Source organism: Gopherus flavomarginatus, chromosome 1 (assembly GCF_025201925.1).
Source record: "Gopherus flavomarginatus isolate rGopFla2 chromosome 1, rGopFla2.mat.asm, whole genome shotgun sequence".
Classification (NCBI taxonomy): Eukaryota; Metazoa; Chordata; order Testudines; family Testudinidae; genus Gopherus; species Gopherus flavomarginatus.
The window spans coordinates 209,877,535-209,903,168 of record NC_066617.1 but is presented as its reverse complement, the minus strand read 5'-3'; the positions used below and the strand labels follow the sequence as shown (position 1 = coordinate 209,903,168).

At 47.5% G+C, this 25,634-nt stretch overlaps 1 protein-coding gene across 12 annotated transcripts in view; it reads right to left on the bottom strand.

Moving 5' to 3' along the window:
* PKNOX1 (PBX/knotted 1 homeobox 1) overlaps window positions 1-25,634 on the bottom strand; it is a 284,239-nt gene that overhangs the window by 29,587 nt on the left and 229,018 nt on the right. For 8 of the 12 annotated variants that reach the window (XM_050936623.1, XM_050936624.1, XM_050936625.1 and 5 more), the window contains 3 exons: window positions 8,140-8,236; window positions 6,693-6,749; window positions 785-912 (listed from right to left, as the gene is read on the bottom strand). In XM_050936623.1, coding sequence (XP_050792580.1) covers window positions 785-912; window positions 6,693-6,749; window positions 8,140-8,187 — 233 coding nt within the window. In that variant the 5' untranslated portion in view covers window positions 8,188-8,236. Of the gene's footprint in view, window positions 1-784; window positions 913-6,692; window positions 6,840-8,139; window positions 8,237-25,634 lie in introns of those variants that run through there. The other 4 variants (XM_050936628.1, XM_050936633.1, XM_050936626.1 and 1 more) reach the window with 3 other exon arrangements.

Sequence of the window (25,634 nt, the reverse complement as noted above, 5' to 3'; positions counted from 1 at the left end):
ATAGCAATGTACTCATAGCAGCACAGGTTTCAGAATGGGGTACCAACCAAAGTACAGCACACGCCTAGGGTCCATGGAGGGCTTGTACTCTGGTTGATAGCTCATACTAAAGTCCTTGCCACTATGTGTGCACTGTTATTGTTACCCACACTAGCTAGATTAAAGCTAACACAGATATGCCGATCTGTGCTACAATTACACCCTCACTTTGCAGTTTATACATACTGATTAGTATCTTCAAAAAAAGTGCTAAGATAAGTATTTTTGTATTACAGAGTTGTGAGAAAAGGCACGTTTTATTTATTTATTTTTAACCTAAAGAAAAAGTGGTACAGGTTGGATTGATCACAAAAATAAAAATAAAATAAAATAAATGAGGAAAGGCCTCAGATACTATTGAAGCTAATTCTAACATATAAAACATAACGGGACAGTATGAGTTAAAGTCACTATTCCTCAATAACCTAAACAAAATACTATTGCTAACTTAAAGCTCGAAGCTCATTACAGCTACAGCAATATCTGTTTTTAATAACTGACATATCTCCACTTCATAATAGTCTTTAAGATCATGCAACGGAATTCTAAATTTGGGGAAATGTTTTGCCTTAAGTAAAGAAGCTGAAAATGAAACTATTTTATTTGAACTTAATCATTGTTTACATGCAAACTACAGCTCATCTGGTTTTAATCTGCCTAGTTAAAAGAAAAAAAAAAAGAAAAAAAACACACCAAAACAATATTTTTTACCCTTCAAAGACACAACCAAAGTCCATAATACTACCTGTAAATGGCCTGCTTGTCTGCATCCATTGGCGTCTGAGATTCTACAGGGGCAGGACTCACTCCTTCTGCATCAGTTTCAGAGCAGTTTGGGTCTTGTTCACTTTTTAACTCAGTTACTACTTGCATCTGTAGAAAAAGGAGGATAAGTTATTTTACGTCACCAAGCACAAAGATTTATTAGTTAGTACACTGTTTTCTAAGTAAATAGCAATGCAAAAAGCTAGTAAATTGCCAGAAGGTTGGTATGATTTGGCAATTATACAAAAAGCATAAGCAGTAACAAGAAACTCATTTAATCCTTGACACTTTTTGTTGGATAGTGTAAAGGTCATTTCAAGTTTCAGCACTCAGCTTTAAAATTGGAATGATTGATATTAGTGAACTGCTAAAGCATTTTGTGTCTCACAAACAGCTATTTTTGGAATAGGTTAGACATATATTGCTCCAAAAATTAGTTTATGGAACGGCTGGATTAACAGCCTTTGTGGTAAAACCACAAGAAAAACTTTACCCTTCTATTGATTTCCTTCTCCCTTTCCACAGAGACACTGATGCAAATGGGGACCCTGGAGCTAGTTTCCTCATCTATTAAAATTCACACTTTGTTATAAAGAATTGAAATATAGCATTTGTTGCAGTCTTTCACTAATCAGGAATGCAATTTCACCTTACAATTTACCTTTAAACTTTTACATATACAGATGATATTAAACAATATAGGAATACCTACTCAGTGTAAAAAGCAACAGAAAATAACGGTAGTTGTAGTTAAAGAGCAATATTGACTAGTTTTTCAGCAGAATGGAGCAAAGTAATTGCCATTAAAAATATTTTAACGAGGTATTTGTTTGCCAGTTCAATGAACTCATCTTCACATCCATGCAGAACCAACTTAATCAGCTTATAACAGAACAACAAATAATTAAAAATCTAGTTAAGTGAAAGATACCAGCCTAAAAAGGCATCCAATAGTGTGTGTTAGAGAGAGACTATCAGTCTGAACAGTTACTCAGCAGTTTATGTGGGAGTGCAGGGCACAAGTAAAAGCTGCAATATTAAGACGCAAGAAAAAGATGCTTTGGTGCTTTCTGTTATGCACCTTAAAAGATAAACCTAAAGAGTCATGATTTAAACATTAGTAACAAGATAGAGAGTCCTGTAATCTTTGGGTAGTTTTATGTTATTCCATGATCATATTGGGTATATTATAGCTCCTCAAGAACATTGTTAGAGTTACAGTACGGCAATTCAATCTGCACATACAGCACATCCTGAATGGCATCAATGGACTGGGAATGTCTTCGAGACTTTCTGATGGCTTTCTAAAATGAGACTTCCATTCTTCTTCACCTACAGCAAAGTATCTTTAGACTAATAGTTCGCTTAGCGGAGACAGAAAGATCATCCCGCTTGAACTTATCCACCATGGAATCCAATCTTCCCTTCAAAAAGGATTGCATTTTTCTTCCCGCTTCAGCATTAGTCACATCCCCCTAGGGGCACTGAACCAGTGACATAGGAAGATTCTTTTTCTGCTTGACCATGGCAGTTTGTGTCTTAAGCACCACTATCACACTAGGATCAAGGCCTCAGAAAGAAAATGAAAAAGCACAGAAGGACCCACCCTCACAAGAGTTGTCATCAAAGGAGCAATCCTTTGAAGGGAGAGTCAGGCCCTTAGTAATTATTAGAGTAACCAATATAGACATCATCCTAGAGACAAAGCTGCACCTAATTCCACACACAATGAACAAAAAGGAATTTAAGATACTATCCTGGAATAAGTCTTGCATAGGTTATTTGTACTTTGTTGTCTGACATGCCTGAGCCCTCTTCTAGCTCAACAGGAAATTTTGAGAAAATGGCAGAACTTCCTGACCCTTCAGAAGTTCTCCTGGAAGGCTTAGCTGATTTGGAAGCCATTATGCCTGAAGAAAGACATAACCGATGGACTTATTTTTTGGCTAACAAAAGGAAGGCTGGGCAATGGGAAAACAGACTCATGCATATAATCATAAAGGTCGGGCCATATTTTTGCAGAGTCTGTAGATGAAGGGGTCTTAGAATCATAGAATATCAGGATTGGAAGGGATCTCAAGAGGTCATCTAGTTTAACCCCCTGCTCAAAGCAGGACCAATCCCCAGACAGATTTTTGCCCCAGATCCCTAAATGGCCTCCTCAAGGACTGAACTCACAGCCCTGGTTTTAAAGCAGGCCAATGCTTAAACCACTGAGCTATCCCTCCCCCTGACTTTCACCTTGAGTCACTGGAAAGAAAAAACAAGTTACCTAAAACTGGGGGATACATTCTTTCAGCTGTTTCCTGCTGATGACAGAAGACAAGACACACCAAAACCAGAAGATTACCTTGTGGCAGACTACTCCTGAGGTGCAAAACAAAAAAAAAGAACCACTGCTCTGCTCCTGAGGAAATTCTGCACTACTGCACATGCACAGAAATCATGTGCAGTGCAGAATTTTCTTTTCTCAGCACAAAATACATTTGGCTGAGAAGTGCTGCAGTTATGCCTTTTGCCCACCAGGGGGTGCTGTGGCACCAGAACAGAGAGCAGATGCTCCTGGGTGGGAGCAGCCCCAGCTGCAGGAAGGGAAGACAAAAGGCTCTGGTCCTCACAGCGCCCTGCCTGTGGGACTAGGTCAGGAGGCATCGGATATGCGGGGGGTGGACAGGGTCGAACATTTGGAGCTGCTAGGGAGTTACAGAGTGGGGTTCAGAAGGGCTAGTGGGGGGACAGACTAGGGCGAGAGCTGACTGGGAGCGTGGGCACGGGGACACAAGGGGATGGGGGGTGGCTGAATGGGGACACATGGGGACAGAAGGGTGCAGGCTCACAGTGGGAGAGATGGCTGGCTGAGTGGGAGTTCAGGGACATATGGGGACAGGGGCAGATGTGCCTAATTGAATTAAAGAGGCTAGGGATCTGCACGGCAGAGACTCTCTAACAACCCTCCCACCCCACCCCCCAAAAAACTGTTCCATACTTCTCCCACCTACACCCAACAACCCTCCAGGTTCACACCCAGGCTCCCTCCCAGCAATTACTTTCCTCTCATTCAACTCCTCCATTACCCTTGACTTCCCCAAGTCTTTGCACTGCTTCTGAGGGGTGCAAGAAATACATTTCTGTATTGTCGTTTAAATAAATTATTACTTATATTATGTATTTGCTGACAGGTTTTTTGAACTAAATTACCAAAACAATTTAAACTGGCATGATTATATTGTGTTATTTTGACAAAATACGCAGACTTTTGCCAAATTTTAAACTATTGTATATAGAATTTTTAATTTATGGAGTAGAATTTTTAATTTTTTGGCCGCAGAATTCCCCCAGGAGTAAACTGCCACCAGCCAGGGTGGATTTGATTTAAACATTAGTTAGGAAGACTTGATTTAATCATGGATTTCTACATAAAAGTGCATTCTTGTTGGTTGTTATAACCTTAATACATATTCTTCACAACTCAGAGATAGATGTAGGTTTCATTTTTAGAACGTACACACTATACATTTTTAAAGTGATTTATTTTGAAAAATTTTCAGATTAGTTTTACAGCTATATCAGAAAAGGAATGATTGGTTATTTCATTTACCAAAGGTAACTGAAGCAGATATTTATGAAGTCGTCGGGAGGTGAACCATCTCCAATTCTATTTACAAAGTCATTGGGAGGTGAACAGGTTAATTGTTAATATTTGGAGGATTTTCTTGCCCTGCTGTACTAGGAGGAGACCATCACCAAACAGACATCTAAATGTTTTTATTTAACTAAAACAACAATGTTGTGTATTCTGGATTTTTTTCTTCAACAGGAAACATCATATTTTAACAAAACAAGCATATGCATTTTTGAATTTAAACAGTCAAGTTTTTTAAAATCAATTTTGTTTTTGTTAAAATTGTTTTATTGAAAAAAAACCCAAAAATTAAATTGACTATGTCAGCCAGGTCAACATGAGAAATTTAAAACATTGGCTTCTGCAGCTAACTCAGTTGTCTTCACCTTCATTTTCCTATTTGTTCGTTATCTGGAAAAGAAAAAAAAACAAGCTTTTCTGCTTTTTCAGGTCCCAAACAATTTCTCAATTTGGAATGAATTAATCCAGAGGAAGAAAATATTCTTTCTACGCTAGCAGAAGAAGCTACTGCTGTTAAAAGTGAGATATTCACTTCAACTGTCTCTGAATCCAAGTGCTTAAGTGACTTCCACCACTTCACTGGTGTGACTTTCTTTAAAACATCATCAGCAAACATATTTCTTGAATGGTTCACCTTTAGCTCTGAAGGATATTATAGTTGGCATTATGGAGGAATGACTGCTGGACGTCCATGTCATAGCCAACTCCTCTTCTTCAGCAGTTAAGGTTTGACCCTGGTACTGAGTATTGAGAATATTTGCAAGAAAATGAGCTGTAAATAGTGCTTGTCTCATTCGTTTTTTAATGCTTGTAATTTAACTCTGTTATTGCATATTTTTCTTTTAAAGATCTCACTCAGTTCCTTCCAAATTTTAACAGCATCAGCAATAAAACAGCTATTTCCCTGCATTTTGTTCAAGGCTACAGAAATAGACTTCAGGGTACTCAGCATATGTTCAACACTTCTCTTAAGTCCAATGTTGAGAACTTTGGCTGTGACACTGCCATCTATTTTTTCACAATTTTGTTCACAAACTGTCATCAGATTAGGCCAGTTCTTGATACAGTGCTCAAAACAGACCACTACTGAGTTCCATCGCATGTCTTGTGGTAGTTAGTGTAGTTCCTCCCATGTTTTTCAGAGCAGCTGTTGCAAAGTGGTTGTTACGGAAGTATTTTGCAATTTCAACATTAGCCTTTATTTCTGGAACACTGAAGTCTTTGGCTAGGAGGTGCATCAAATGAGCACTGCAACCGTATGTTATTAGCTTGGGACTCTCTTCACTCTCTTCACAATAATTTCTTCTCATCTTGGATACATTTGCAGCATTGTCTGTGATCAAGCTGCATACTAGACATTTGAATTTTTTTCATAATTTGTTTAGTTTTTACTGCTACTTCTTGTAAATATTCTGCTGTGTGTGCATTTCCTGATGTATCAATTGTTTCAGCAAGGAAGACATACCCTTCTTCTGTTGTCACACAAGCACATACAACAGGATAATTGTGGACATTGCTCCACCTATCAAGACTCAGGTTAACAATTTTACCCTCTAGACCTTTTGCACACTGCTCAATTTCTCTCTCATATACTTTATCCAGCAATTTGCCTGTGATATCTGCTCTGTTGGTGGACTGTATCCTGGTTTTAAGGACTGAACCATGTTAATGAAATGTGGGTTCTCAATTATATGGAACGGAGTTTGTTGCATAAACAAACCACGCAATTTTTTCATCAATTATGCCTTTTTGTAATCTGCTGGTTCTTATCACAAACTTATCTATGGTTGTTTCTGGATGATGGAGATTTTTTTCCTTTTTGCTACAGGTGATATACTGTGGCTATGTGACATACATGATGTGACTACACTATCATTGGCAGATAACTCTGAAACTATAGAAAATGATGGTAATCTTGAAGGTGGGTCGTATTCAGAATCCCGTATGTTGAGGATAGATTCTCCTAAACAAAACAAGTCAATGCCGTTATTTAATTACTACCACCATACTGCTCATTTAGTATTATTCATTGCATTCACTGACATTCAGTACTACTTTAAAGGTGAAATGGTAAAAGGAAGATCTACCTATTTCAGCTATTTATTTTATCACAGCTGCATCTAAAATGATAGTAGCAGAGAGTAACAACTATATTTTTTGCTCAAACATAAGAATTCAAGAATAGTCCAGAAGGAAGATAGGCAGTCCTTAAGAAAGAAGTATGAAATAAAAAAAGTTTACCAACCTGAAGATCCTGCATGTTCAGACATGTTCCTTTCATCATCTTCAACGCAGCTTCCTCCTGAGAAGGAACACTTCTCATGATGTTGTTTCATGCAGGCAACCAGGCCTTGCATTTCTTTGTTGCACTGTTTGCATATTGTACACATGCCTGTCTTACCCACAGGTAAAGGAACTTCATTAAAATATTCCCAAACTGGATCTCTTTTATGACCTGCTGCCATTATAGGTTTTTCCCTTCTACTGAGAGAATGGTATGGTAGATCTTAAATCAATGAAGACTACACTCAGAAAGACCTCAAGACTTCTGAAATATGCTGCTCAAACAGTTTCACTTTTGTTTCTACTGCCTGTCCCTCCCCTCTCACATATATCTTCAGACTTCTTCTCCTTGTCCAGATCTATTCCACCCCCAACGATCTTCTATTCATTGAACTTTTTAAAACTTTTCACTTTTAGAGAGATGTAAGGGATTGACTCTGTGTACACAAATTTGCAGAGGGACAATAGGATTGATGTCTTACTTCTATATATTATGTATTTATTTAAAAACATTTTTGTTGTTAACAAGCATGTTATCTCTGGAGCAGAGACACAAATCCACAGTTTGATAACTGCAAAGCTAAGCATCATTATGGTATCTTCTAAACTGAGCATTGAGTTCCATTGGGTAGACAGAAAGATTAACCTAAATAATCTATACAGAAGCCCCTGGAGCCCTATAAAATTGGGTCCCTAATCCATGAACTATTGGAATTCATTTACAAAAACTTTTCTTAAACATTACATGAATATACTGTCTCATACTACAAAATTAGAATGTATAATCCCTATTCCATGATGAGATATCTTTGAGCTATAATGTATGTTAATTAAAACTATCTTTAGATAAATGTTTTTTGAGGAAAAAACCTACCAAAAAAATCCGATTAAAAAAAATCAAATCACTGATTTTTATTCATCCAGCAACCAGCTCTTTACCAAGGCACACAAGTATTCTAAACTAAGTAAACCTGTCAAAGAAAAGAGTTTTTGGGAAAAAAAGCTCTCCAAAATAAAAGCAGGAGGTACTCCAAACAGAAGATAGCAATCTAGAGAATTGCCTCTTTGGAAATAAAAGAACTGACTGTTCAGCTAACCAGGCCTCTTTGTAGGGGAAGCAACAACTCAGTTTTTCTTCTGACAGTTAACACTGTCTCCATCTATTGGCAGGAAGATTTGTACCTATTGCTCAGACTGGCATATAGCAATAACGGAGAACAGGTCTTCAGAGTGCGGATCAATGGCATGACTTGGCCCCTAACTAATGTTAATTTAAATGCAGTTTGAGGAACCACTGCTCAAAGATGCAACATCATATCACATCACATAGAGCCTAACCTAAAACAAAAAAGGTCATTTTTCATTTGCTAATAGTAGTGCAATACATAGAGGAGAAAAAATGCTCTCACTTGTCCATCTTGATAGTTGTCTATACTTAATGTCTGTGTTGCCATCATGGTTAATGAAGGGTTAATAATGTCAAATCATCACAAGTGAGAACACATTCTAGAAAAGAGTAAAATATGTCAGTTACAAAAATAATCTTTTTAAAAATGGATTCTACACAATGCAAAAAATGTTACCAAAATTTCTGTGTACAATAGCAAAGCGAATCAGTAATTTAATTGACAATGCAATTCTATTCATTTTTTAGGCAGCCACCACTCTCACAAACAAAACATTTAATTCAATTGAGCTAGGGCAATTTAAGGTTCTGAACCTTACAAGTTTTCCTTCTGTAATGTGCCTAGTCATCAGGAGTGCTTTGGTTGTTGCCAAATCTTTCCCCTACTCTTGCACATCACTGTAGTATATGACTATTAAGATGACTAATTATTCATTATTTTCCAGATGTATTCTATTTTCTAGTTATTAAAAATAGTCTCAAGTGGAGTTTTTTCATTGAGAAAACATTTCAGATAGTTTGAAGAATATTCTCCATTTTCATTTTGTTGAAGGGTTTTCATATCATGAACAGAGGAAGGTCATAGCTAAGAATACTAGTTAGTCACAGAGGTCACGGCAGTCACGGATTCCATGACTTTACCAGACCTCCATGACTTCTTTGGCTTCAGCTGTCAGGGACTGAAGCTGGGACTGTGGCTTTGGCCAGGGCTGTGTGCCCTGCTCCGTAGCTGAGGCTGGAGCCGGGACTGTGTGCCTTCAGCTGGGGCTGTGTATCCCCTACCCCTTTGGCCGGGGCTTGAGCTGCAGTCATGCACAAACCCCTGCCCCCCAGGCCGGGACTGGGCCATGCGCCGCTGCCGCCCTCCCATGGCCAGAGCCATCCATTGTTGTCCACTCCTCTCTCCCCGCTGGGGCTGTGTACCCCTGCCCCATAGCTTCGGCTGGGGCCGTGCACCACAGCTGCGGCCAGGGCTGGAGCTGGGGCTGTGTGCCCCTGCACCGCAACTGAGGCCAGGGCTGGAGCTGGGGCTGTGTGCCCCTGCACCGCACCTGCGGCCAGGGCTGGAGTCGGGGTTGTGCACGCCCCCCACCCATGGCGCTGGGGCTGGTGCTGTCAGCCCATACCCCCCACTGGAGCTCCAGCTGTCATTCTTCTTTCTTACCCACGGAACCCTCCCCCAGCCCTGTCTCCTGGTTACTTTTAGTAAAGTCACAGACAGGTCTTGGGCTCCTGTGAATTTTTATTTATTGCCAGTGACTTTTACTAAAAATAACCATGACAAAATCTTAAGATTAGTCTTAGCTCTTTGGGACAAGCCTGTGTATGTGTTTATATGGAACCTAATTGGGCTCCTATTCTGATTGGGGCCTTTGGGCATTACTCTACATTTTCACTGATTTTAAGGCCAGAAAGGTCCATTATGATCATCTGATCTTCTGCATAATGCAGGCCATAGAACAGTACTCAGCAATTCCTAAATCAAATCTTTATTCTGTGGTTGAACTACAGCATAATTTAAGAAAGACATTCAATTTTGTGAAGAAAAGGGGATTAGATTCATATTCCTAGATCCTTTAAACCTTTGTTTACAGTATTAATGAAAAACTAGGAGGAGGTTATTTTCTGGTTCTGGTCTGGAGACAACAAAAATCTCATGAGAACAGGCATTTTTACAATATTTCAGTCCAAGATAGTAGAAGCCTCATAAGAGCACCTGATCTTGGCAGAAGGTACACCATTCCAAGTCAAAAACCTCACAAGAGCAGATCATAAGATTCTGTCATTTAATAACTGAAAGCCTAGGCCTGATTTTGTATTCTTGGCCCTCTCTATTTAAAATGCAACTCTCCCTATACTCACCCCACACAACCCCAAAGCAAGCACTAAAGATACAAGAACTATTAATACTGCATTGCATTCTCATTAATCTAATCTATATAGATATAGGTGGGCAGAGATGCTGGAACAAATTTTTATAGTGGGAGTGCTGAAAGCAGAAACCATGTATTTGGCTGCTATTACTACTTCAAGCCAAGGGGTGCTGCTACACCACCAACACTCCTAGTTCCAGCACCCCTGTGGGTGGGTCAGATATTAACAATATCCTTCATCAAACTTTTCCATTAGAACAATCTTTCTTACATAAAATTTCTCATGAGAAAAGGTATATTGCTATATTGCCATAAACAAACTTACACACATTAATACTGGGATAAAAATCAAAACAAGAAAGGTATTTTGTACCTAGATATTACAACACTAGACTTCTATAACATTTTCCATCTAAGGTAAAAGGGATCTCTGACACCCAGACATGGTAAAGAGGACGTAAGCTGTGGCCAAAGGCCTGGTTGATAGTTGCGCCATCTGGTGAGGGAGGTCGTTCAGACCCTCAACCAAGCAATAATTTTGAAAATCTGGTTGATGTTGATTGTGATGTCAAGAATTGGGTTTGAGATGCTTTACATCTCTGTGGTCTTTGCCTGTGCTTTTTGGGTTTGTAATGTCGTTGCTGCTGATGCAGGAACAAGGTGTCTCTGCTGCGTTGGTATGTCCAGTACCGTCTTCATTTCATTGCAGGTGATATATCCTGAGAGTATGGAGAGTCACCTGGGAATCTTTTATTGAGTGGTGGTGGTGATCTTATTTTACCTTTGGGTGGGGTTAAAGGTCTGTCGTAATAAGTCCTGTATGCTGCCCATGGGTCCCAGGCTGGCCATTGCATGGGAAAGGGCATAGGTGGGTACATCCATGGTTGACCATACCAAGGTTGCATGTTTTGTCCATAGGGAGCTTTGATTTAATAGGTCCCCAGGGTGGTCTGTGTTCTGTGGGTGAAGAGCGGTGTGAAGAGAAGGCATGCTTTTCCTGTTCATCTGATCGTCACTCGAGAATGGTGGGGCAGTGAGCGAGACTGCTTGGTCTGATGCTGTATGCTCAGGCGAGCCATCGATGCTCAAGAGTGGTGATTGCAACGAGGTCGCCAGCACTGGTGGTGGAAGCATAGTCACTGGTGAGGGCCTCGATGCTGTCTCTCTTAACAGTATGGTCGGTGCTTTAGAGGAGAAGGCAGTCTTAGATACATGCCTTGACTCCTTGTCCTTCCGATGGGGCTAGGCAGAGGTCCCAGTGCACATTGCTGGAGGTGCACTGTTCCTCAAAAGTGCTCACCCGTGGGGTGGTAGGCAACAAAGACAGTGACCTAGTAGGAGACAGTTTCTTTTTATTCATCTCTCTGTGGTGAAGTTGTGGCTCTTTTCCTTGATCTTTTAGAGGAATGAGCGCTGTCCTTAGTTGAAGTGGATATAGCTGGGGAGCTCCTGTGGAAAGAGTCTGTTGCCCTGGATCAGAGGCCAGCCATAGAGATTTTTTCGTAACTGACTAAAACTAACCAAACATTAACTATACTAGGAAAAAACTAAACTATTTCTAATTATGTTTCTCTAGGTTTGTGAGAGATGCTGGGACACTGCCGTGGAGCTCTGTCTCAGGCCAAGGATGGTGGAGAAGGAACTGAGGAGGTCAGGTTGTGTGCACACTAGATGAGGCGCCAACGGTGCTGCAAGATGACTACTGCACACGAGTCCCAAATGGAAACTTCTCCTCAAAATGTCTGATCAAAGGCACCGGGATGCACTGACACCTGAAGTGGAGCTTCCACAGGGACAGCATTTGAAGAAGAAAGTATCTCCATTTTACAGATGGAAAAATTGAGCCATAATGCCATTTTGGTGACTGCATAATGCCGTTTTGGTGACCTTCCAACTCAGTCTGGCCTCATATTTCTAGCTAACATACAGAAGAAGGCACTGCTCTCCAGTCCACCTAAGGTGGAGCACCTATAGGGACACTACTCGAAGAAGAAGAGAAGGTTACTCACGCCGTGCAGTAACTGAGGTTCTTGGAGATGTCTCCCCCTATGGGTGCTCCACCTTAGATGTGTCTGTGTCCTTGTGCCTAGAATCAGAGATTTTTGGTAGCAGTGCCCATTGGACACATATGCACCCCATCCCACACCATGAGTGGTGGCTATATAGCACTGTGCAGTCCAACTGCTATCAGTTCTTCTCTACAGCAGAGTCCATGTTTGAACTCGAAAGCAACGGGGCAGAGGGTGGGTAGTGGAGAACCCATAGGGACACACATCTCAAAGAACCTCAGTTATAGCAGAGTGACTAACCTTCTCTTATTCTTTGAGGAGTGTCCCTATAGATGCTCCACCTTAGGTGACTGTAGAGCAGTTCCCCTGGTTGGAAGGCTGGGGCTTCAGATTTGTTTTTGTTACTGATGATAGGACAGTCAGCCAGCCTTAACAGAGCCTCTGATGCCAAGTCCTGCTCAATTCTGTAGTGCACTGACAGCCAGGATGCTGCTCTACAAATCTCTGGTATTGGTACATTGTTCAGGAAAGCTACAATAGAAGGCTAATGCCCTACGAACATCTAGCATGTGGGAAAGGGCCTCTTGTTTATTTCCTTGTGGCTTAGAGAAGAAAGAGGGAACATGGATAGGTTGGTTCAGATGGAATGAAGATGGCACCTTGGGTGGGGTCTTAATGTGACATTATTTTTGAACAGGACTGTGTAGGATGGGTACGCTAGAGGGGTTCCAATTTTCCCCATGCTACAAGCAAGTGTGATGGCTACAAGAAAGGCCATCTTCATTGATAGATGACTGTAGGAACAAGGAGTTCTTGACTTCAATTGGAATCGAGAGAGTTTTGCTTAGACTATGCCTGTGCAAGGCATATACTGTCTGAAGCCAGCCTTTAAGACATTGCATATGTAGTCTGGCATGTTTTACCACAAAGGTGGTCATGGCCACATGCCCTAGGAGTTGTAAAACAGGTTCTGGCTTGTACTGCAGCATTCAAATTTGCTAGAGTAGTGAATCTGTGTGCTGGTAAGGTGGCTTTGGCCTCCAGTGTCTTGAGGTAGGCCCCCAAGAATTCCAGGTGTTGTACTGGTGTCACTGTTGATTTTTTGAGCGTTTATTTCTAGACTAACTTGTGAGAAAAGGTCCACAGCCATCTGTGTAGCCATGACTGCGTTGTCTTGAGAGGTGGCTTTGATTAGACAATCATCCAATTATGGGACTATCATAATTCTGTGCTTTCTGAGGTGTGCCACCAGGACTTTGGAGAATACTCTGGGTGCTGTAGACAGGCCAAACGGTAGTACCTTCTACTGGTAGTGATCTGGCCCCAGGTTGAATTTTAGGAATTTCCTGTGGGAAAGATGTGTAGTAACGTGGAAATACACATCTTGGAGGTCAGGGGCCAAAAACCAGTCCCCCTGGTTCAGTACTGGAATTATTGTTGAGAGTGTGACCATCCTGAATTGTAATTTGACAAATCTGTTGACTTTTCTTAAGTCTAGAATGGGTCTCCAGCCCCTGTTCTTTTTTGGGATTAAGAAATAGCTGGAATAAAATCCTTTCGCTCTGAACTGGGTCGTAACAGGTTCTATTGCACCCAAATGCAGCAGATGGTTTATTCCCTCCTGTAGAAGGTGCTCATGAGAGAGAGGCCCCTGAAAATGGAGGGGATGGGGGTAGGAGGGAGAGAAACGGAATCAAGAAACCTTCATGGATAAGTTTTCAAGACCCACTTGTCCAAGGTGATAGTCTGCCATGCTGTATAGAACGGGATAGGACAGTTACCTGTTCCATAACTAGCATTCTTTGAGATGTGTTGCTCATGTCTATTCCACAGTAGGTGTGCTTGCTCGCCACGTGCACTGGTGCCGGAAGTTCTTCTTCGAGTGCTTGCTCATATCCATACCATTCCAATTAGGTGTGCGCTCGCCGCGTGCACGTTCGTCGGAGACTTTTTACCCTAGCAACACTCAGTGGGCCAGCAGGTCGCCCCCTGGAGTGGCGCCGGTATGGCGCCTGATATATACCCCTGCTGGCCCGGCCACTCCTCAGTTCCTTCTTACTGCCAGTGTTGGTCGTTGGAACTGTGGAGCACGGCTAGCCGTTCTCCACCTCCCTAGCGTTTCACTCTTCTGCAGTCTAGTGCATATAGTTCAGTTATTATAGTAATAGTTGTAGTTATAAAGTTAATTAAGTGTAGTTGTAAATAGTTATACTGAGGATCGGGGGTTCGCCCCTTTTTCCTCCCCGCGGTGCCGGGGCCCATGCCCGGTTCACCCGGCTTTAAGCCTTGTGCGGCCTGTCATCGGCTGATGCCAACAGGAGATCCGCACGACTCCTGCCTGAGGTGCCTAGGCGAGTCCCACCTTGTGGACAAGTGTCGGATCTGCAAGGCGTTCAAGCCCCGAACGAAGAACAAGCGGGACAGTCGCCTGAAGCAGATCCTGATGGAGGCAGCGCTGACTCCCCCACCGTCGGCACCGACTCCGGCACCGGGACCAAGTGTCGCCTCCGCTCCGGACCGCCCGGCGCCGGTGAAGGCTCCAACTTCCCGCTCGGCACTGGCCCGGCACCCTAGCCGGCACCGCTCCCTCTCCCCGAGGAGCAAAAAGCACAGGGCTCCTGCGGTGCCTGCAACTGCACCACAGTCAGAGCGTGCCTCAAAACCTGACCGCCCAGCACCGTCATCCGCCGCGGCACCGAGCGTCGTCGCACCGTCGACTCCGGCCCCTCAGAGACCGTTGAGTTGGTGCCTTTCAGCTCCCCAGTGAGGACAGGGGTCGAGCTTGTCGCGCCCTCCACGCCGGAGACCTTGTCAGCGGCACGCGACCTCATCGCACTGACAGAGCCCGAGCTGCCCCAACCCCCGGCACCGCTGGTGCGGGTTATCCAATCGATGGGCAAGCCCGTCATGGTACGGCCACATTCGCCGGGTACTACCGGGCATCGGTCCCGTTCCAAATCGAGGGACCACTCCCAGCGTCGCCGCTCGAGATCTAGACGCCGCTCGCAGTCCCGGGACTGCTACCTGCGGCACCGGTCTAGATCGCGGCACCGACGTTCCTACCGCAGCCGATCCCGGCACGGCAGTGGACGGCACCGGTTGACCTCCCGGCACTGGGCCGGTAGCAGGTACCGGTCTAGATCGCGGTACCGCCATGATTCCCGGTACCGTTCACCGGCACCGCGCAGCGACGTCGGGATGCGCAGAGGCCTGCCACAGTCATCGACAGCTCCTCCATGGCTTTTGAGGCACTCGTCCGCTTCTTCCCATATGGACAGCGCCTCTTACGGGGGTTCGGATGTTCATGCCCGCACGGACCAGGGTCCACCTCAATGGTCCTTTTGGACGCCCTGGGCATACCACCAAGCCCAGGGTGAACCTTCGGGACAAGCTCGTTCCAACCCATTGGAGCGTCGTGCACCAGAGGCCACAGTCAGTCGGCCCCCTCCCTCAGGTATGGAGGAAGACCCCACGGATACCCTGCTGCAGCAGGATGCCCGGGAAACGGAGGCCCCTCTGGACGAGGCTTCCGTGCAAGAACCACTCCTCCCTGAGGTGTCTTCGTCCTCGTCCTTGGATGAGGCGGTAGCGGGCACATCTTCATCAGGGCCCCCGCCGATTGATCTCCGGGCACATCAGGACCTGCTGAGGCGAGTTGCCCAGAACATAAATCTTCCTGTAGAGGAAGTCCCGGAAGTAGAGGACCCGGTAGTAAGCACCCTCTCGGCGGAGGCACTGACCAGGGTAGCCCTCCCCTTCATTAAGTCGATCCAGGCAAAGGCCGACACCATCTGGCAGTCTCCGGCCTCCATTCCACCCACTGCCCGCGGCGTGGAAAGGAAGTATATGGTACCATCCAAGGGGTATGAGTACGTCTACGTACACCCCGCTCCCTGCTCCTTGGTGGTGCAATCAGTCAACGAGCGGGAACGCCACGGCCAACAGGCTCCTGCACCAAAATCCAGGGAAGCCAGGCGCATGGACTTGCTGGGCCGTAAAATTTATTCTGCTGGAGGCCTTCAGCTCCGTGTGGCGAACCAGCAGGCCCTCCTGAGCCGTTACAGCCACAACACCTGGGAGGCTGTCGGCAAATTTACAGAGCTGCTCCCCCAGGACTCACGCCAGGAATTTTCATCTCTCCTGGAAGAGGGCAGGAGGGTCGCCAGGACCTCGCTACAGGCGTCCTTAGATGCCGCAGATTCAGCAGCAAGGACTCTGGCGTTGGGCGTAGCCATGCGCCGTATATCGTGGCTGCAGTCTTCCGGACTACCGCCGGAGCTACAATACACGATCCAGGACCTGCCATTCGACGGGCAGGGCCTCTTCCCTGAAAAGATGGATCCCAGGCTACAGAGCCTGAAGGATAACCGGGTCATCATTCGTTCACTGGGAATGCACACGCCCCAGACTCAGAGAAGGCCATTCCGCCCCTACCATCAGCGCACTTACCCCCCGTCTTGCCCCAGACAAGATTTCAACCGGAGGCGAGGCCGGCCAAACCGTAGACGGCAGTCAGGTCCTCAAAGGGGTGACACTTCCGGGTCCGAAAAGCCACCGCAGGGACCCAAGGCGAACTTTTGAAGGTGCGCCCGAGAGCAGCTTACCAATCCCCTCTCTGGATCCACTTCATTTCCTCAACCGCCTCCGCCACTTCCTACCGTCATGGTCCCAGCTGCCTTCGGATCGTTGGGTCCTGAGCACGGTGCAGTTTGGTTACCATCTTCAGTTTGTTTCTCCACTCCCCTCCCATCCTCCCTCCTCGTCCCTCTTCAGGGACCCCTCTCACAAGCAACTTATCCTCCAGGAGGTTCGCAAGCTCCTGTCCATTGGGGCTATAGAGGAAGTGCCAAGGCAGCTAAGGGGCAAGGGGTTTTATTCCCGGTACTTCTTAATCCCCAAGTCAAAAGGGGGCCTACGACCCATCCTGGACCTGCGAGGCCTGAACAAATTCCTCAAAAAGTTCAAGTTCCGCATGGTAACCTTAGGAACCATCATCCCTTCCCTGGATCCCGGAGATTGGTACGCCGCTCTCGACATGAAGGATGCGTACTTCCACATTGCGATCTTCCCCCCGCACAGACGGTATCTCCGCTTTGTGGTGAATCAGGACCACTACCAGTTCACAGTCCTCCCCTTTGGGCTCTCCTCGGCCTCCTGGGTATTCACCAAGTGTATGGCGGTCGTCGCTGCTGCCCTGCGACGTCGTCGTATCCATGTCTTCCCTTACCTCGACGACTGGCTCATTCGAGGCACGTCAGAAGCGCAGGTGACCGGGCACATCACCATCATCACGGAGCTGTTTGCGAGCCTAGGTCTGACCATCAATCCGGACAAGTCCACTCTGGTGCCTACGCGGAGCATAGAATTCATAGGGGCAGTGCTGGACTCCAACCTCGCGACGGCCAGCCTCCCCCGGCACCGATTCCAAGCCATAGTGTCCATGGTCACAAGCCTGCGGGCCTTCCCGACCACATCTGCTCGAACGTGCCTCGCTCTCCTGGGGCACATGGCCGCATGCACCTTCGTCACCAGACATGCAAGACTCCGCATGCGCCCGTTGCAGACCTGGCTCGCGTCGGTCTATCGACCAGGCAGGGATGCCACAGACACAATCGTAACGATTCCACCGAATGTTCTAGGCTCCCTAGGCTGGTGGACAACGCCCTCCCAAGTGTGTGCGGGCCTACCGTTTCACGCCCCACAGCCCTCAGTGTCCCTGACAACGGACGCATCATCGCTGGGCTGAGGTGCGCACCTGGGGACCCTGCGTACACAGGGTCTGTGGTCACAGAGAGAGTTGACTCTTCACATCAATGTGCGGGAGCTACGGGCTGTTCGCCTAGCATGCCAGACATTCCAACGCCATTTGCACGGTCGTTGTGTTGCGGTATTCACGGACAACACAACGGCCATGTATTACATCAACAAGCAGGGCGGGACCCGGTCCTCCCAGCTGTGTCAGGAAGCAATACGTCTGTGGGACTTTTGCATAGCCCACTCTATTCATCTAGTGGCCTCCTTTCTCCCGGGAGTGCAGAACACCCTTGCGGATCACCTGAGCAGATCCTTTCTGTACCACGAATGGTCCATCCGTCTGGACGTCCTCTATGTCATTTTCCAGAGGTGAGGGTTTCCCCAGATAGATCTGTTCGCCTCCAGATAGAACAGGAAATGCCAGGTGTTCTGCTCTCTACAGGGTCGCTCCCCGGGCTCCCTGTCGGATGCGTTCCTCATACCGTGGACGGGTCGTCTTTGCTACGCCTTTCCACCCTTCCCTCTCGTCCATCGAGTCCTGATCAAGGTCCGGAGAGACAAGGCCCGCCTCATCCTGATCGCTCTGGCGTGGCCGCGGCAGCCTTGGTACACCATGCTGCTCGATCTGTCCCTGGCGAATCCGATTGCCCTACCTCTTTGGCCGGACCTGATCACGCAGGACTTCGGCAGGATGCGCCATCCGGATCTACAGTCCCTCCATCTGTCTGCATGGCTCCTGGCTGGTTAAGCCAGTCCGAGTTGCGCTGTTCCGATGCAGTACAACAAGTGTTGTTGGGCAGCAGGAAGCCTTCCATGCGTTGAACCTACCTAGCGAAATGGAAACGCTTCTGCTACTGGTGCAGTCAGCACGGCCACGACCCACTCACCATGCTAGTCCCCACCATCTTGGACTACGTGTGGTCTCTCAAGCAGCAGGGCTTGGCGATCTCCTCTCTACGCGTCCACCTCGCGGCTATATCCACCTTCCACCCAGGCGAGGCTGGCAAGTCCGTATTTTCTCACCCAATGGTGTCAAGATTTATCAAGGGCCTGGAGCGACTCTACCCTCAGGTCAAACGGCCTTCCCCTACTTGGGACCTGAACCTGGTTCTAACCAGGCTCATGGCGCCCCCTTTGAACCCTTAGCCACATGCTCGCTGCTGTACCTATCCTGGAAGGTGGCCTTCCTAGTCGCTATTACGTCGGCCCGGCGAGTCTCGGAGCTTCGGGCTCTGACCGTGGACCCTCCGTATACGGTGTTCCATAAGGACAAGGTACAGCTGCGACCGCACCCGGCGTTCCTCCCTAAGGTCGTCTCCGCCTTCCATATTAACCAAGACGTCTTCCTGCCAGTCTTTTACCCAAAGCCGCATTCATCCCGAAGAGAGCAACAGCTCCACTCCTTGGATGTCTGAAGGGCTCTCGCGTTCTACATTGAGAGAACTAAACCCTTCCGGCGTTCACCACAATTGTTTGTGGCAGTAGCGGAACGCATGAGAGGCATGGCAATCTCCTCCCAGCATATCGCATCCTGGGTCACGTCCTGCATCAGGACATGTTACGACTTGGCCAGTGTGCCAACGGGACCCCTTACCGCCCATTCTACCAGGGCTCAGGCTTCCTCGGCCGCATTTTTTGCTCATGTCCCCATACAGGAAATCTGCCGTGCGGCCACATGGTCTTCTGTGCACACCTTCGCATCACACTATGCGCTGGTACAGCAAGCTAGAGACGATGCCGCTTTTGGCGCAGCGGTTTTACAGTCCGCAACGTCTCACTCCGACCCCACCGCCTAGGTAAGGCTTGGGAATCACCTAATTGGAATGGATATGAGCAAGCACTCGAAGAAGAAAAGACGGTTGCTCACCTTTGTAACTGTTGTTCTTCGAGATGTGTTGCTCATATCCATTCCACACCCGCCCTCCTTCCCCACTGTCGGAGTAGCCGGCAAGAAGGAACTGAGGAGCGGGCGGGCCAGCAGGGGTATATATCAGGCGCCATACCGGCGCCACTCCAGGGGGTGACCTGCTGGCCCACCGAGTGTTGCTAGGGTAAAAAGTCTCCGACGAACATGCACGCAGCGCGCGCACACTTAATTGGAATGGAATGGATATGAGCAACACATCTCGAAGAACAACAGTTACAAAGGTGAGCAACCGTCTTTTTTTCCCTCAGCAGTACCTGTAGGGGGAGCGCTGCTGCGACACCTGGAGTGGCGCCACTATAGTGCACTATAAGGAGAGCTGTGTGCTCCCTGCACCATCAGTGTCCTCTTGCCGGACCAACTCCGACAGAGAAGGAGGGCGGGACATGGAACAGACAGGAGCAACACATCTCGGAGAACGCCAGTTACGGAATAGGTAACTGTCCTTTCTTCTCAAGTGCTTGCTCATGTGTATTCCACAGTAGGTGATTACAAGCTGTGTCTGATGGAGGTGGGTAGGAGTTCACAGATTCCCTGGCTGAAGCACAGCCCTACAGCATCATCCCTGGTGTGGGAGACGATCGCATAGTGAGATGTGAACATGTGTACTGAGGACCAGGTAGCAGCTCTACAGATATCCTGGATAGGGACATGGGCTACAAAGGCAGCTGACGAGGCCTGAGCCCCTGTCGAGTGAGCCCTTACAATAGGTCGTGCGGGAACCCCTGCTAGGTCGTAGCATGTGTGGATGCACGATGTAATCCACCGGGAAAGCCTCTGGGTGGAGATCAGTTGGCCCCTCATGCACTCAGCCGAAGCAACAAAGAGTTGCAAAGACCTGTGGAATGGCTTAGTCCACTCCAGATAAAAGGCCAGTGCTCTGCGTACGTCGAGCGTATGGAGGCGGCGTTCCTCGTTAGAGGTATGTGGCTTAGGGCAGAGAACAGGTAGGAAGATGTCCCAGTTCACGTGAAAAACAGAGACCACCTTAGGGAGGAATGCAAGGTGTGGATGGAACTGAACCTTGTCTTTGTGAAAGACAGTGTAAGTGGGGGTCGCAGGTCAAGGCACCGAGCTCCGAGACCTGCCGGGCTGACGTGATGGCCATGAGGAACGCTAGCTTCCAGGAAAGATGAGACAACGAGCATGTGGCCAGGGGTTCGAACGGGAGCCCCGTAAGGCAAGATAGCACCAAATTTAGGTCTCACTGAGGGACAGGGGTTCTAACATAAGGGAAGGACCAGTCCAGGCCCTTGACGAAATGCCCAGTCATGGCATGGGAGAAAACTGAGCAGCCCTGCCCCGGCGGATGTAATGCTGAAATAGCCGCCAGGTGCACTCTGACAGACGAAGGGGCCAGACCTTGAGTCCTAAGGTGAAGCAGGTACTCAAGGATAAGTTGGAGTGAGACAGACATTGGGGTAACATCCCGCTTTCCCACCCACCTGGAGAACCGGTACCACTTTGCCAGGTAGGCTCAGCGCGTGGATGGCCTACTACTTTTGAGGAGGACACGCCTGATCTTCTCCGAACACATTCTCTCCTCCACATCTAGCCACTGATCAGTCATGCTGTCAGATGAAGGCTGGCCAGATTGGGGTGGAGGAGGCAGCCCCAGTCCTGGGAGAGTAGGTTCAGGTAGAGTGGCAACAGCCGGGGAGGGGCCACAAGTAAGCCTAGAAGGTCCTATACCAATGCTGCCGGGACCAAGCTGGGGCGATCAAAAGGATGTATGCCTTGTTCGTTTTTACTTTCTCCAGGACTTTGGCAATGAAGGGAAACAGAGGAAAAGCGTAAAGGAGTTGATTTGACCATGACAGGAGGAAGGCGTCCGAGATCGCGTTCCTCCCCACACCCGCCCTGGAGCAGAATCTGTGGCAACGGCGGTTCTGTCGGGTCACAAACAAGTCTACTTGGGGAGTGCCCCACGCTCAGAAGAGCTGATGAGTGACTTCTGGGTGGAGCAACCACTCGTGTTGGGAGAAGAAAACCTTGCTCAAGCAAATCGGCCTGCATGTTTTTGACACCTGGCAGGTGGAAAGCCTTCAGGGAGATGTTGTGGGCCATACAGAACTCCCAGAGGCTGAGGGCTTCCTGGCAGAGGGCCGAGGACCTCGCCCCGTGGCAGTGTTGTCCGTGAGTACTCTGACCACCTTGCCGCGTAGCTATGAGCTGAATGCCACACAGGCTAAGCATATCGCCTTGAGTTCCCTGATGTTTATGTGAAGGGACAGCAATCCGGTTGACCACAAACCTTTGGTCTGGGATGAACTGCAGCAAAGCTGGAGTGAGTAGTTCCAATGCACTATCACTGGTGGCAAGAAGGAACTGAGGGTGGTGGGAGCACACGGCTCCCCTTATAGCGCGCTATCACGGCGCCACTCCAGGGGTCGCAACAGTGCTCCCCCTATGGGTTCTGCTGAGGGAAAAACTTCCAGCACTGGTGCACGTAGCAAGCACGCACACCTACTGTGGTATAGTTATAAGCAAGCACTCGAAGAACAACTGGTCGCCAAACTGATGGACACTGGTTGATAGTTGCAGCACATGGATCAGGAAGAGGCATCTCAGGGCCTCAACTAAATTCTAAAAACTTGTTTTGAGCTAGGTGGGTAAGACATAGCAGATTATGTTGGAGGCGGTCTCCATTTAAGTGGTCCCTGACAGTGAGGTGGCAGAGAGGTCAGGGATCCTGATTGTGGGGTAGGGTGGCATCTACCTGGTCTTCTCCTCTGTGCTGGTCTATAAATGCTGAGTGATCTCAGTGTTGATCTTGAATCCTTTAGGGAATAAAGGGATTCATCAGTGCACTCAGCGAATAAGTTAGAGCCTTCAAATGGAAGATTCTCTGCTGTAGCCTGCACTTCCCTTGGGAACTCTGACAAGTGAAGCCAGTCTCATGACCACTGATATTGCTATTGATTGGGCAGCTGTGTCAGCAGCATCCAAAGACACTTGCAGTGCCATCCCTGCCAGCAGCTGACACTCTGTGATGATTGCCCAGAACTGTTCTTTTTTGTCCTCACATGATTTTACTGATTACATCCCTAACTTCGAGTAATTTGTATGACTATAATTTGACATAAGTGCCTCACAATCAGCAATTCTGAATTACAGAGTCGCTGATGAGTATGTCTTTTGTCCAAAGAGATCCAGTCTCTTCCAGTCCTTATCGTAGCGGGCAGAGGTGGATTAAGATATATTGAGGCCCTGAGCACAAAGAACATTTCCCCCCACCCACCTTCCCTGCACTGAGGCCCTGCATCCTGCTCCTCTCTTTCCCCCCCTTGGCCTCTCCTCCTGGCCTGGCCAGAACCTGGGTCATGGTAAGAGCTGCTCAGGGAGCCCAGGCAGCTGTGGGAAACCCAGGACCCTCCACCTGCCCTGGGCATCATGCCCTGGGGGAGAGGGAGCAGGGACATGGGCCGGGAGCTGCTCTTGGGCACCTTGGCCGCTGCCCAGGGCAAGTGGAGGTAGGATGACCAGATAGCAAATGTGAAAAATCAGGACAGGAAGTGGGGGGTAATAGGTATCTATATAAGAAAAAGCCCCCCAAAATCAGGACTGTCCCTATAAAATTGGGACATCTGGTCACCCTAAGTGGAGGATCCAGGGCTCCCCATAGCTGCCCGGGCAGCTCTTACTATAGCTTCAGGTGACCATACATCCCATTTTAGCGGGAACAGTCCTCTTTTTAAGCCCTGTCTCAGACATCCCAACTTTTTTGGGAAAACTAGGCATTTGCCCCATTTGCTCTTGCCAACTGATGATCACTTGGCAAGAGCAAACAGGACAAATGCCCAGTTTTGCCAAAAATGGACTTGGGGAAGGGGGGCAGGGCTCAGGCTAGTTCTGCTGGAGAGAGATGGGGGGTGGGGAAGAAATATGCTCACTCTACTATAGCCGGGCTCCGGCTTCTGGCCTGGCCTGGGGGCATGGCCTAAAGAGGAAGAGGAGAAGCAGTGCAGCAGGGCCCCAAGGAAGAGGAGGAGCATGGGTCAGGGCCAGAGTTCTAGAGCTCCTGTGGGGGTGCCCAAATTGGTTGGGGCCCATGGGCATGGGCCTGTTCAACAATCTGCCACTGGTAGGGGGTCATCTTGGAGTGATGTTGCTTCCCCCTTTCATTCACTTCACTGACCACCAGATAATTTGGTGTGGGATGCATGAATAAGAAATCTATAACCTTGAAAGGGACATAATACTTTTTATTGGCCCTCTTACGTGTGTGGGGTATCGTGGCTGGAATCTGCCAGACAATCTTGGCTGGGTCTAAAAGGGCTTCATTGATAGGAAGCACTATCTTGGCAGATGTGGAGGTTCGCAGTATGTCCAGCAACTTGTGCTGTGATTCTCTCACTTCCTCCAATGGGATCTGGAGAGTCTGAAATTTTTTGGAATAGCTCATGAAATTGTTTTAAGCCATCTACTGATGTTGGGGGTGGGTGGGGAGAGAGAGAGTGTGGCATAATTGTCTTGTCTGGTGAAGATAACAAGATGTTGGTCCGAGGTGTAGTTTCCTCTATTCTCTCCTGCTCCTCAAAAGATTGTCCTTCAGGCTGAGATCTGGATACCGAGGAGGATAGGGAGTGTCTAGGTCTTTCCCTCTGAGTACTCTCCCTCTGGGAAACTGTTGTGTAAAAGCAACCCATGAATCCCAGCAAGGCCATTGCATGGGAACAGGCATGGGGGTGCATCCATGGGGTGCCCATACCAAGCCCTGAATCACGTCTGGTCTCCTGGTACCTAGTACGTGTGTGCAGTTCACACTGTGTAGTCCCATGATATGAGGGTGGAGGGTACACAATATCACTGAATACAGAACTTCATCATCTTCACTTGAGAAGGAGCAAGCAGTCCCAGATGGTGATAGTGAACAATGTGGTACCAGTTGCACTCTGGAGGGACAGATGTGTACCGCTGGGAGCTCAATGCGAAGCAGGGGTGATTCCAGAGTCTCAGAGATGACCAGGTCTTTTGGGAATCTAAATTCCTGCAGTACTGGCATCAACATTGGTACCATCCGAGACATGTGCATCAATGCCAATACTGTTGGCGCTGATGGTGCCAAGATGACTATGCGCTCTGTCGACTGTGAGATAGATAGGTGGTGGCAAAGTTCTGGTCAGTGCCAAAGTGCTTGGTACTGTGCGTTTAGGTGGTGTACTCTCTGCTGTCTTTGCCTCTATCACCTGATAGTGCTGTCTTGTCTAGTCCAGCCTTCTTGGGGTCCTTGGACTTATTGGCAGTGTTGGTACTGGAGATCCCAGGGGAGTCAAAGGTACTGTGCTTAGTACCTGACGGAGTGGAGGCTCCCAACCTTGTCAGGGAACTCTCTGGGATAGTTCTTTGGTAGGGAAACTTGTGGCCCTTGTCTTACTCTCTTTGTGAGAGTCTGCTGCCTCTCTCTTTATGGATAGTGGAGAGTGTGAGGTGGCAGATGCCGGTGATCACTACTCTGGAGAAATGCCAGGGCTGGAGTCTGAGGTTGGCCGCAGCAAACTCTCCATCATAAAAAGTTTCAGATTCAATTCACAGGCTTTTCGAGCCCGAGTTTTGAGCTTGAGACAGTGGGTGCATTTTTGTGGGAAGTGCATTTCTCCCAAGCAACGAATGCACGAGGAGTGCCCATTGCTCATGGGGATGGCCTCCCAGCAGGAGAGGAACCTTTTGAACCCAGGGTATCCTGACATAACCCCATGTAGGGATAACTCCTGTGAAGGGAAGAATTTAGGGAAACTCCAATCTGACCTAAAGGGTAACAAGGAGGAAGAAAAAAAAAATTGTTTTAAACAAGGAGATAAAGGGAAAGAAAATGGAAGCAACTATTAACGAGCTAAATTTAAAAAAAAATTATAAAGTGCACTAAAGGCACTTGCCTAGAAAGGGCTCTGCAAGGACTCCATTTCTGGCCAAGGGCGGTTGCAAAGGAACTGAAGGT